Genomic DNA, 12,816 nt, shown 5'->3' with positions numbered 1-12,816 from the left:
AGAGAACAATAGATCCTCTGTGTGCTCATATGGAATCCTCCCCCTCATACATTTCTCTTTTCTGACACTATTAGGAGAAATAAAGTACTTAAAAGCTATTTTGGAAGCCTGGTTCTCTATTATTTTCCTTCATTTCATGATCCACATATTGCATCTACTTGATAGCAGAGCGGTCAGTTAATTGATCTGCAGACAAAAATTCGTCTGCTTTCCTACTGCTTTATTTTTGTCTTGCTCTTAGGCTCAAGCTGTAGTCTGCGAGACTTTCTCTCTTCAAATCAGGTGGCCAGGATTAAACTTTTTTTTTTAAAGGATATCACTTCTACTTTTCTAATAGAAGTTTGGTTGTTACGATTTTCCATTCAAATCATCTGCTCTCATTTTTCTTAGAATTTTTGCTCTTAGTTATTCACTTTTGCCTCTACTCTGTGTAGTAGTCATTCAACCTCTTTTCAGTGCAGTGCTACCAGTTTTTCCAGATGGTTTCCTTTTCACCTAACTGCCCCAGTTCCTCTTTCATTTCCTCCGAAGCAAAACATGATTCCCTCTTATCTGAGTTTAATTCAAATCTGATGAAATCTAGTTGTGCTTACAAGTTTTCTATTGTGTTGTCCCGTTCCTTGCTTATCTTTCACAGGCTTTATTAGTGCAGGCCTATGTTCCCGGGCCAAATTGAGCATGCAGAAATTGGTCAAGAATTTCATCGCTGGTAATAAACCAATTGGAGGGTCTTTCAAACTACTTTTGGATTTGTAAATTTACAGAATGTTCAACAAGTGCCATTGACCTTAGCAAGTCAATGACAAAAAAATACAAAAAAAACAACCTGCAGTAGACTTAATTAGAGAAGAATTTTCCCCCTGGCTCTCGGAATTGAGGAGGTCTGGTGATTTGCTCCTTCATGGATGTCAGACATTTATCAGTAAAAGATTGAGTAAGTAGTAAAAGAGCCTTTAAATGCTATTTTATTTATTGGGAGGAAGGGCAGCTTTTTCAGCACAAGTTTTATCCGCTGTAAGCATTACGCGGTGTGTTTTTTAGGTTGAAGTTCATGAAGGTTGTGGGTTTTGTTTAACCTATCCAGTAGTAACTGAGCTTCTAAAGTAAAACAGCTTTGGCAAATTGTTTTTCTTGGAAGTGTTAAGAAATAAAATAGGAAGACAAAGAAAAACATACAGTCATAGCTCATTTTGGATTAGTGATTTTGGAGGGGAGCCAAAATTATCTAACACTTGAAAATGCTAGGAAATCTATTAAGAAGTCATACATCAAGCCTTGCAATCCTTACCTCACTTCAGTTGAACGTGTTACACAATGAGCACATATATTAACACCCTGTCATTTTGCCTGAATCAGGATTATAGAACTTACTCAACTTACAGTTGGAGCATGGTAATTTTGGTATCATTTATGTATAGTTCACAATTAGTGCAGTCAAATTTCAGCGTGCCATCTGTATTTGGAGTAAACGTGACGGCGCTGGATGAGCGCAGCAGGGAATGTGATAGCCCACCTTGTTTTACCTCTGTTTTACAAGCAGTTCAGGGGCTGTGTTCTCAAAGATTATTCAGATGAATTCCAGTCTCCATTCAGCAGCTCAGATAGGTGATTTTTCCTTTCCCTCGTGGTCTTTTATCTGTACTCAGGAATCACCAATTTTTGTTTTGTGTTTTGTTCTTTCAGCGAAAACTTGAATTCTGTGGTTAAAAAGCTAGCCTTCAATTTGTGAGCTTGAAGCACATTGCATCACTGTTTTTCTTGAGTTACCAGTGAACACTATCTGAAGTTAGCAATGATTGCCTAACTTTTTACTCCTAGTTCCAAAAAAAGGAAGTAGGAGGTTCTGATTGCATATGCTGAAAACTATATCCTGAGTAGAGACAAGTGTGGTTTTTAAGCGAGAACTCTGGACATAGCTGCAAAATACAGGGCTTCCAGCAAGATCCAAATCCTGCTGTGGGGAAGCAAAGCCAGTAGCGTACCACTGAAGGTTTCATTGTTATGTTTAGAATCACTGCATAGCATTAGCTGAATTTCATTTTGGCGTCTCAAGTGGAGGAACTTTGTCATTTTACACCATCTGATAGCATTTGCTCCTGTTTTGTTCCTCGGATAAATTGATGGAAATTTGTCAACAACAATTTTCTATTTTTGGGGTTATGCTTTGTTTCACAGACCTCTGGTCCTACTAAGATTACAGAAATAGCATCTGTTAGCATCCCTGGTAGCCTCTGTATGGGTTAGCTTGGCATGAGGCTAGAGGGTGCTCACGTGCTGTGACAGCAGGGAGTGCAAGGTATGCTTTTGCTTCTAGCTCATTCTCTGTGTGCGGTTACCATCTCGCGGTTTATGTTATTTTCTTCTTTTTTCTTCTAAAGCAAGATCTTAAGTGTATTAACCCAGCAGGTTAAATTTCAATTATATTTTAACTGCATTTCTGTACTTTTCTTTTTTCGTCTTGCTTCATAAACCCCTTTGGGGATAAAGAGACTACTATTAGGAAGGTTGTTTGCTGAACTCATTTCACTGCGGCTCTTTTCAGTGACGCTGAAATATTTATCTCTGTTTCAAGCTTTAATAAGGTGACTAAACTATCCTCAACTCAATCAAAAACCTGCAAAGTTTTGTATTTTGTTACTTAAAATGTTTGCCTTGTGGATGAGAGCATCATCATCACTTTTTCCTTCTTGTGGGTTATTTTGTTCTGCTCATCCGAGCCCTTATACCACATTATGCTTTTGTAATTACTGTTTGTTAACCAGTCTCTTCTGGTGCTATGGACAAGAAGGCATGCAATTTTGCGGTATGTAAATTAACCAGTTATTGCTTGACACAATACTGACTGCACGTTGTGTGTATTGAGAGGGTTAATAGGTACTTGCAGGCTGGATGTGGATTTGCTGGAATGCTTTGAGAATCGATTCCAGCTAATGGAAAAAAATGTTCTAAAAGTAAGCTGGTTCACTTCCCACCATGAACAACCGAGAGTAGAAACAACATTTAATAAACCTTTCAGAAATAAATCCTCAGATTTTCTTTTTCACCGTCATCTGTGTAAGAAATGCCTTCTTTCTTCTCAATGGGCAGTGTTTCTTCCTGCAGTGCAGTTGCTGTACTCTGTCAGGTATTAAGAGAAAGTTCTTCATGACTTTGGTCAAAAATATTGGAAAAATGCATTCTGTCCTCTATGGTACAAGCTTTCTTGATTTTTGCACATTTTCATTTAAAATGTTGATCGGAGGCCGATGTAAACAACAAACTCAATGATTCTTTCTCAACTATCTGGTTTCCAGTTAATTGAAGAAACTGTAGTTATATGCATCTCCTTTTACAGAGGTGAAGGCTGAAAAAAAAGAAAAAAAAACTGTCATAGTTGGAACATGAGAGCATGATGCATGTTCTGATTTAACTGTCACTTTCATTTTAAAAATTAAGGCAGCCATATGAATTTGTGAACTTAACTTGTTACTTCAGAAAATAATACAAGATTATATTCATTTATTTTTACTATCTAGTTTTCTAGTTCTACACTAATGTTTTTACATTGTCAATTAAGATGATTTTATACAGACTTAAGGAAGAGGGTTGTTTTCTTTTTTAATTGATAAACCTCACCAAAAAAAAAAAACAAAACATTCTGCATTTGAGAGTATGAGTACATGATCTTGTATGCGGGGCATGTTGGTTGTGAACCGTGAACAGTCTTTATGAAACCTGAAAAAGATTTGTGAAAACAGCCTCTAATAAAAATCACACATGCTTCATAAAACACTGCTTGATAGATATCACTTGCACCATTAAGAACTAAACGACAAAGGATGTAATTTCAGTTCTGGCATGCAGTATTAATCGAAAGCCTTTAAAGCATCTTGCTGATGGGAACTATGACAACATGACATTGAAGAATTATGGACTTAGAGACATCTATCTTAATCAGATTTTCAAAGTAAATGCCATGAAATAGAAACTTATTTTATCTATTTTCTCAGGGTCACATCGTATATGGTAGATAGCTTTTCAGCTTGTTTATTCTAAAAATATCAAGAAAGAAAAATCTCTCTTCTAAGTAAGCTTAAAGTTCATTTCATAAACTTCACATTTTTGAGAAAAGATACTTCATAGTTATTGAGAAGATTGTTGAAAACTGAAGGCTTCTCTTTGCTACAATAAGATTTCTGAAACATTACAGAGAACTGAATTCTGAAAGTTAGGGGATTGTGGTAATATCAGTTGGAAGTTGTTGAAGGGAAGCATTTTGCTAAATGGATGCAAAGTGGAAAGACAAAATTATAGGTGTACCTGTAACCTGAAGTAGCATTCCTGCAGATAGCATGTCAGAATAATTCAGCTGAAAGAGAGTGGCAAAAATATTTTTCTTCCTTTCCTAAAGACTGCATTTTTATGCTTTATAAGCAGAATATATTTCTGTTTTCCAGGGTACATTTAAGTGGTAAAAGACAAATTCTTACATGGTATGGGAAATTATCAGCACATTTTGTGGTTGGAAATATCAGTACTGTGTTTTCAAGACTGTCCTACCACTCTTCAGGGAGCCTCCTGTACTCCTCTTGTCATCTGGTGGATACTTAACACATGTGCACCGTGAGACTGTTCAAGTTTCTCTGCAGTCAAGGAAGTCCTTCCTTTTACAGAAGAAATCTTTATTTCTTTTCAAGGAGTAAAATAATGCTTAGGTTTTAAAAAAAAAAATGTGTTATGTGCATAACAGCATTCAGGTTTTCTTCATTTCTTTCAAGCTTATGATGCAGAAAGAAGGCAATGCAGTCTTTGTGAGCACATCCTACAGTTGGATTTGCTGGTAGTTTCTCATTCCCAGGTAGCCTGACAGGTTGTCAGACCCTACAGGCAATGTACTGACGGGGAGACAAACATTGGCCTGCTTTGATCAACCAACTTGTATGATTTTTTCCGATCTTATAATGGTATACACACTCGCACACAAGATACAGATGCATATCTTGATCAAAGTGTCCCTGTCTCTTCTTCACATTCTTGTCAACGTGGAGCTAGTACAGAAAAGAGTGCTTCAAGAGGTGAGCAGCGGTGGTGAGTTAATGCTGTTTTCATTTGTGTCCATTAATTGTCACAGAAGCAGGAAAGGATAGTGCAGGCTGATGGCACAGCAAAACGAAAGGGCTCTGTGTGGTGGCTGGCTCTGTGTCACCTCATTCCTTGCTTCAGTCTATGGCTTGGCTTGGCTTCTTAAACAGTTGGCAGGGCAAAGCCCATTTGGACATCAATAAGAATAAATAAACAAATACTTGTGATTAACCGCAAAATGACTGCATACGGTGGATAACCTTGGGTTGCTGCTCTAGCTTGTAGCAAATGACCAGAAAAGTAACTGGCTCTTGCATGCCCTGCTAGTAAAAGTACATGGAAGCAGCAATTCCTTGAAAAGAACAGATCTGCTTAATTGCAAATGAGCTCTTAAATAGTCCATTTTTCTCTAAACTTCTATTTTTGTTTCATTAGTGAAACAGGCTTTCTCACAAAAGGGTACTTCTAGAAAAAAGAGCTCTGCAGAGAGTGGTTTGGTACCTTGTAGGAGCGGTGCAGGAGGGACCTCGTTGTCCCCTTCCAACAGCAGGGAATTCCTGCCTCTGGGAGCTCTAGGAACACTGCAGCTGCAACACCCACACTCTTCTGTTTGTGGGGATTCCTAAGGTAAATCTTGCTTCTGTTTATAGTACTTTGGGAGATATATCCATGTGCCAATTAGGCAAATTCTGAGTACAACAAAGCATTGGGTTGTTTTTTTGTTGTTGTTATGGGTTTGTTTTTTTTTTGTTTTTTTTCTTTGAGGAAATTACTTCTGATTGCTTGCAATCAGCAGCTAGCAAACCTGTGGCCAGTGACCTGGAAATAAAAGATTATCTTTCTTCTTTACCAGTTTTCTAGGGCATTCACTCTAGTCCAGCTATTTACTTAGTGTGTATTGTGGGTATATGTTCTCCTAAAAGGAGAGGAGAGAAGGAGAAAGCTTATTAGAAAGAGTTGGCATTCTCACAGACATAGATACTCAATTACATTCAGTTCACATTTGAAATGTTTATATCGTAATGGATGTCTTTGCTTTTCTGTTTGTCATGGAAACTCAGAGTTAATGTTAATTATACACTGTTAACAATCCTCATCCTTATCAAATGGAAATCACCTCTTTTTTTTTCCTGGATGAGTAGCTGGCTGACAGGTCTCAGTGATCTGTCTGTTACAGAAAGGCTAGCACATTAAATGTGCAACAAATTACTTTTTCTTGAAGCCTTAGTCTGCTTTTCTCTTTCTGAATTAACCCCTCTCCTCCAAATGGCAGTAGATACTTGAAATGCCTCTCTCTCTCTCCCTCCTTTTTACTTTTGCACAGGCATTCTTCTATGTTCTTTTGTGTGCTGTTTGAATTCAGTAGCAATTAAATAATAAAATTAATGAAATGTAAATTACTTTTTGGAAAAGAAAAGAGAAAAAGTTATTGAGAAAGGCTGGTGAGTGCGTATAATTTACTTCTACAATAGAAATGGCTGCTTTGCTTCAGAGTCGCTCCCAAGGGTAAATAACAATTTTAATATGTTTTGAAAAATTCATACAACTGTAGTAAGACAGCTTTCCACTGAATTTCTTATGATTTCTCTGAGTTCTGTACGTATGTTGACAAGCATAATGATCTGATGTTACCTTATGCTGCAAGTGCCTTAAAAATCAGCGGGTTTTTTGGTAGTACCTGGACAACTTGAATGCACAAGCTGATTGCTGGGCCAATTTACATTTGCTTCTTTCTGCAGAAATCTCTGGAAGATGAATGGGGTTGCTTTACAGTCGTTAAAGTCCAGACAGAACAAGAAAGTTCTAATTAAAACTTAGCGTTTTCAGACAGAAACCCACCATTACCTATACTTGCTTAGTTTTGGAGTAAACCAGCCATTCCCATTGAGATTAAGTCAGTGGAGATAGCATTTAAAATCCAGTTTAAAGCAAAGCAACTGTAACTTTCTGCAATACCTTTGAAGTATTTCAGCACAACTGTGATTTAACAGATATGAATGCTCTTTCTTCTTCCTGACACTGAGAAGGCAATCCCTAGTAAGTGAGGGCCTGGCCAAGTCCTCGTACTTCCTGTTTTTCCCCTAACCAGGAGAAGGTTTCTCTTTAGAATTCATGTTTTCTAACATGCTGACTAGTAGAGAGGAAGATGGAGTTGATGGGTCTCCATACTGACCATTATAGCATGTGCAGAAGTATTTTTGCCGGTCACTGATGCTGTAGAGCTCAGAAGACATGCATCTAACCCATGAAACTCCCACTGTCTTTATCAATTCTCTAATTTAATTATAATAAGCAAAAATCCAGCTCTTTTCAGTGTGCTGTACTGGTTTCTCAGGAGACCTGAAAGAACCACTCAACATCTAAGCCTCAGTTTCCCTGCAAGTACATTGAGAATATTTTCATAAACATCACAGTGACGTTGAGAGGCTTAGTTACTATGTAAAACCCTAGTGGCTTTGTATAAAAGCTGCAATAATGCTGAAAGCAGTTCTTTAGCTATTAACTCCATAGAAGAGGAGCATAACAAAAGGGAACCTGGCTCAGGCGAGGGACTGGTGTGATGCTTGTCTCTTCCTTAGACATCAGTAAGATTGACATATCTGTTAGAAATAGTGCAGTGATGAAATAAAAATGGTGGATTCAGGAAATCTGGCAAGTGGAAGAGAAGATCGAAAGAGCAGTCCTCAGTGATCTCTCATTCAGATTGACAACACAGGACTGAGGAAATTCAGAGGAATATAGATTGTAGCTCTATTGACTTACAGGAAAATCTAACCTTGTTAGGCTCAATTCTGCCTGTGCCTCTTATACAATTAGAAGAAGCATACATCATTGCAAATTCTGCTGGCGTTTCTGATTCTGTGTAGGCTCAAGATATCCTGCCAATTGAACTTGCCCTCAGACACTAGAAAATGTCACCTAGCAGCATCCTATGGAGCGAGACAGCACTTTCCAGGTCTTGTGGTCTTCGCAAAGAAGCACTTGCTAAGCTCTTCTTGTTGGCGTCTAGCCTGCGCCTTATGGTTACTAGCCCATCCCCCAAACTCCTAATTTATTTTATATACCGCATTGTAATTTCAGCGTCAGAAATGTTTATATGTTATAAAGCAGAAGGGCTTTGTAGATTCATAGTAAGTGTCTGGGGGAAATAATCATAACCCCAAACAGAGGCCTGAGGAACACAGCCTGAGTCTTCCAACATGTAATCTGTGTACTTTCTACAGCTAAATATTTCTTCAGAAAGGTCATAAATAACTCTTAACCTGTCCGCTCCTTCCTAATAGCAGGGGGAAGGTCTATCTGTGATACTCTGCGTGTGGCCACCCTCTTGCTTATACTCTTCTGTGGAGTAAATTTAGTTTTGCTTCCTTTTGAGCAGAAGGTGTTGCTAGGTCTTCAGTGCTAAATTGTAGTGAGACAGATTAAGAGTCATTTTTCAGCTGGGATTTTAAATGAGATGAGGTATCAAAAAGAGGAATGCCAGAAAACAATCTGCATAGTAGGAGCTGGACAGGGGAAGTCCTGGTAGTGCTTTTCAACAAGGCTTGGCGAGTAAGAGGGTCAAAAAGAGGAATAACAAAGAGAAGTTGGGACCATTTCCCTTAATTAGTTTCTATGATTGAAAGTAAACAAATGAGAAGGATTTCATTTCACTTGTGTTTTTCTTCTGTCTTGTAATTAATCCTTTATATGAACATAAAGTTACACAAGTACATGCCTCTTTTTACAAATGTGTACTTCTATATATTTATTTATCCTCTATATTACACACGTGCTCCTATGTATTTATAGCTAAGATAAGGACAGTTAATCTTTCACCAGCAGATAAATAGATTGCAATATAAATGCGATCAAATCTTAAGTAGGCTTGGGCCAAAAAACTTCTGCTAAGCTTTGGTCTATTACATTACCCTTTAACTGGTCTATTGAAATGTGGGATTCAGACCTGTGCAGTGACACCCATTGTGTCAGTTTGGGTAATGACAAAGCTGATCAGTTGTATCCTTCTCAGTTGAGCATGTTTTGCGACTGTGTTAGTGTTCTGGTGTTGAAAACTTCATTGGCTGAGTAAATGATCTCTGTGACAGGGTCAGGCACTGCTGTTGTTCATGACAAACATCACATGGATTACAGAGGAAAGCTGGAAAGGAGAGCGGGCTTCCTGGAAAAGGAGTGATTCCAAAGGCTGTGCTTTCTGTTTAAGTTCAGCGTGTCTATTCCTTATCCTTCTTAAAACTTCTATTCGCAGCATGAGAGATTACTTGCTGTAAGGTATTTTTATAATAGTCACCCGTGAGTTACTGGAAATATCTGCTTGAACAAAGTTACTTTCTGTGCTTTCTGTACAGCTGTATTATTGGTTTGGTAACAATTTGAGGTCGTAACTAGTTGGAATAGGGGATCAAACAACTTATTTCCTGCTGTCATGTGAAAGCGTTTACACTGTGAGCAAAGTGCATGCCCTTTACCTTCTACTTTGTTGAAAACTTGCATTTATGTTGCTATGTTTTACTGCATTACTTCAGGAAATAATAGGTGGCAATTTTAATTCCGTCTTGTTAAGTGTTATGTTTTGAAGTGTCATCAGTCATCCCTAAATGATTACAAATTATGTTCCTGATGGGTTTTTTTGTGTTCCTTGTGTCATATGGCAAGGTTTGTCTTCAGTTGATGATTTATTACCTGCTGATTACACAGAACAGATTGTTAGAACCTCACGTTGCTGGAGGTACTTGACTGTGGGCTTTGATTTCAAGCTTTATGGGTGCTGTGTGCTTTGGTTAAGTAAAAAAAAAATATTTCCTCTGCTGCTTAGACGCCTGGCTCTCTGATCACCTGTGACATACTCCAAAATGGAGTTCTATTACATAGTGTGAAATTGGAAAATCTGTTGTGTGTGTGTTCTAATGGATGTGACGGTCATTAAGTATATGAGTCTTCTGACGTTGTAATCAGATGTGATTCAGTCTGTTAAATATCCATGAAGCAACATCTGCTTCACAGAGTGACCTTCTGCTAAAGAATACTTAGCATCTATTAGCAGATCATAGTGCAGAGCTGCCTTATTTGGAATGCACTAAACTAGAGTAGTCTACTGCTGTTTAGCAACTAGCTTGTAATAATTTATTGCAGTTAAATAAAGCTTAAAAAACTCCATTAAATAATTACAGGGATTATATGCATTTCGAAAACCTTTGTGTTCTACTGAAATTACCCATTTAATTTCAGGGTTGGTTTGTTTAAAAAAAAAAAAAAAAAAAAGCTGAAATCTAAAGGCGCATTAGGGGATCTGTCAGATGCTGTTTTCCGTAGGTGTTAATAAAACCAGATTTAAAAAAAAAACCTGAAACAAATTAAAACCAAAAGCAATTTTACCATCTGTTGTATATTAATTAGAACTTTGTGTATCAAGGGTAAAGTCTCTCTTCAAGAATGTCACTGAATGTCTGCTAATAAAATAATATGCAAATATATTAGACGATAGGATCATATTGAATTTCACATTCTGCTTTGGATGTAGCAACTGCTGAGACGCTGTATAACGAACTTTTAATTTTCTTTCTTCTTAGAACAACCTCCAAATAACCAAGGCCAGTCGACCCTGCAGCCTTTGCCACCTTCTCACAAGCAACATTCAGCACAGCATCACCCATCCATCACCTCACTTAACAGAAACTCACTGACAAATAGGAGGAATCAGAGTCCGGCCCCGCCGGCTGCTTTGCCCGCCGAGCTGCAAACCACACCTGAGTCAGTCCAGCTGCAGGACAGCTGGGTCCTTGGCAGTAATGCGCCACTGGAAAGCAGGTAATTACTTAGGTACTACTACAGACTGGCATTTCTAAAGAAAATATTTATCTTGAAAGATAGCCAGCAGCTAATTCTTCCCCTTATTCAGCAAATAATGCTGAAAACTTTTCAGTACTGAACTATTATCCTTCCTTCAGAGTCCACAATGCCACTTTTTTCCCTAATGATGTTTATGGCACAGTAATTGGATGTGGAGAGTACCTTAGTTTTTCCAGACGAGCATTTTCATTCCTGTTCATCATTTGTGACTTTTGACTGTTTGAAGAAATGTCTTGTTTTGCTTGCCAGAAATGTTTTGTGTTAAATATACGCTGTTGTACGTGTCAGATGTGAATGAACTTTCAGTAATGCTTTTTAACTTGAGTACTTGGTAGCTTTCAAGAAATACCCATGTGAGACAGATGTTTTCTAAACTCATCTAGGGTTTGATGAGACCAAAGAATCGCTTCGTTCTGCTATGATGATTAATTTGTTCCCATTCTTTTTTGTCTTTTACAATTGATAGCTGGCTCTAGGAAGGGAGCAACTAATATAAATGGTGACATGTGCTTCTATAGATGCAGAATGATCTATTAAAAAAAAAAAAAAAAAAAGAATTATAGGGCTTACTGGCACAGAGCTGAATTTACCTACAGTGATTAATTAATACTCATGAAACAGTCAATCAGCACTAATTTTTTATTAGCATAAGCCATAATATTCCAATTTAGTCATCAGACTGAACATTTACAAGTATATTGAAGCTGACAGTAATTCTTGAAAATATTTATGAAATCCCTTTAGTTCGTTCTTTGAATTCTTTTAGCTCATGATTTGCAGTGAAGTAATAATAGTCCAACTGATTTTGAGTAAATCAGAGCATATGTGACCTAAAGATTTTCTGTAGGTTGTTTTGTCCCTACAGACGTTTCAAGCAACTCTTGTTTGGGGCATAGTTTAGTTCCACAAAACTAAATGCTACTGCATTGCTTATGGTGCTTCAGCACTGTGAAACAGGATTCCTTTGAAGGGATTTCATCATCATATTCACATAATTTAGTACATTGAGAAAACGTTCAGGATTTTTTAGAGCAAGAGTTTGTAGTGGGAAAGAGCATTAAGATGGTAGATGATTTCAGGATGCTTGGTTAATCATCTGTGGACAGATAAGGTCTTTGATATTTGCTTTCATTGCCATGTCTATTTTCACTGTTTTTATAAATGTACTTGAATGAGAATACCACGTCCAGTCTGGATTAAGTATTTTTTGTCAAAGAGATACTTTTAATCTTTTAAATGTTCCTGATGAGAAGCTAAGGATGTCTGAGTGTTCATGTTTTGAATGCATGTACCTGAGTTGAAATGTGAAAGTTTCACATTAAAACTGACACAGCTTTACTGTAGTTTCTCTAATAGTATCACCTGGTTGGAAAGCTTGAGGTGAAGAACTTGTCATTGATTTTTCTCTTTTTGGTTGAAGTTCCCTACTGAGTGTGATTCTTAGTCTCAATTTCAGCTATATTAACAACTTTGTGATAGGTTTCTTCCTTCATCCATTTCTCAGCCTAAAAGAAAGTTTATTTCATCCTTGGCAGTATTTTAGCTTATGCCCATACTCAGCTTTTCTTATTTTATCTTACTTAGATGACTGTCATTTAGAGCTACAGAATGTGAATGTCAGCATATATACATAGCTATCTTTCTCTCTCTATAGGCTCATATTGATGATGGGTGGCATAAAAATGAAATACAGCTTGCTGTTGCATATAGCTGGATAGTGAATAGGATGTTTTTGTACATGCAGGTGAGAAGGATATATTTGCAGAACCTGAGAGAGGTTTCAGACTCGATGATTTTGTGGTAGTAAAAAGGGTGACTTTCAAGATATATATTCTATAACGTTGCTTTCAGTTGTATATTGATAGAATATGCTGCAATTTGGCTCTGCATAGTGTTAATACTTCT

The 12,816-nt window shown here is 37.5% G+C and overlaps 1 protein-coding gene across 5 annotated transcripts in view; it reads left to right on the top strand.

The window, feature by feature from the left end:
- Positions 1-12,816, top strand: part of TENM3 (teneurin transmembrane protein 3) — a 583,022-nt gene that overhangs the window by 436,802 nt on the left and 133,404 nt on the right. For all 5 annotated transcript variants that reach the window (XM_090138907.1, XM_090138906.1, XM_090138905.1 and 2 more), the window contains one exon: positions 10,632-10,869. In XM_090138907.1, coding sequence (XP_089995033.1) covers positions 10,632-10,869 — 238 coding nt within the window. The remainder of the gene's footprint in view (positions 1-10,631; positions 10,870-12,816) is intronic.

This window comes from Phasianus colchicus, chromosome 4 (assembly GCF_987193195.1).
Source record: "Phasianus colchicus chromosome 4, bPhaCol1.hap1.1, whole genome shotgun sequence".
Lineage (NCBI taxonomy): Eukaryota > Metazoa > Chordata > Aves > Galliformes > Phasianidae > Phasianus > Phasianus colchicus.
The sequence above is the reverse complement of the archived record's forward strand: the minus strand, read 5'-3'. Positions and strand labels throughout refer to the sequence as shown.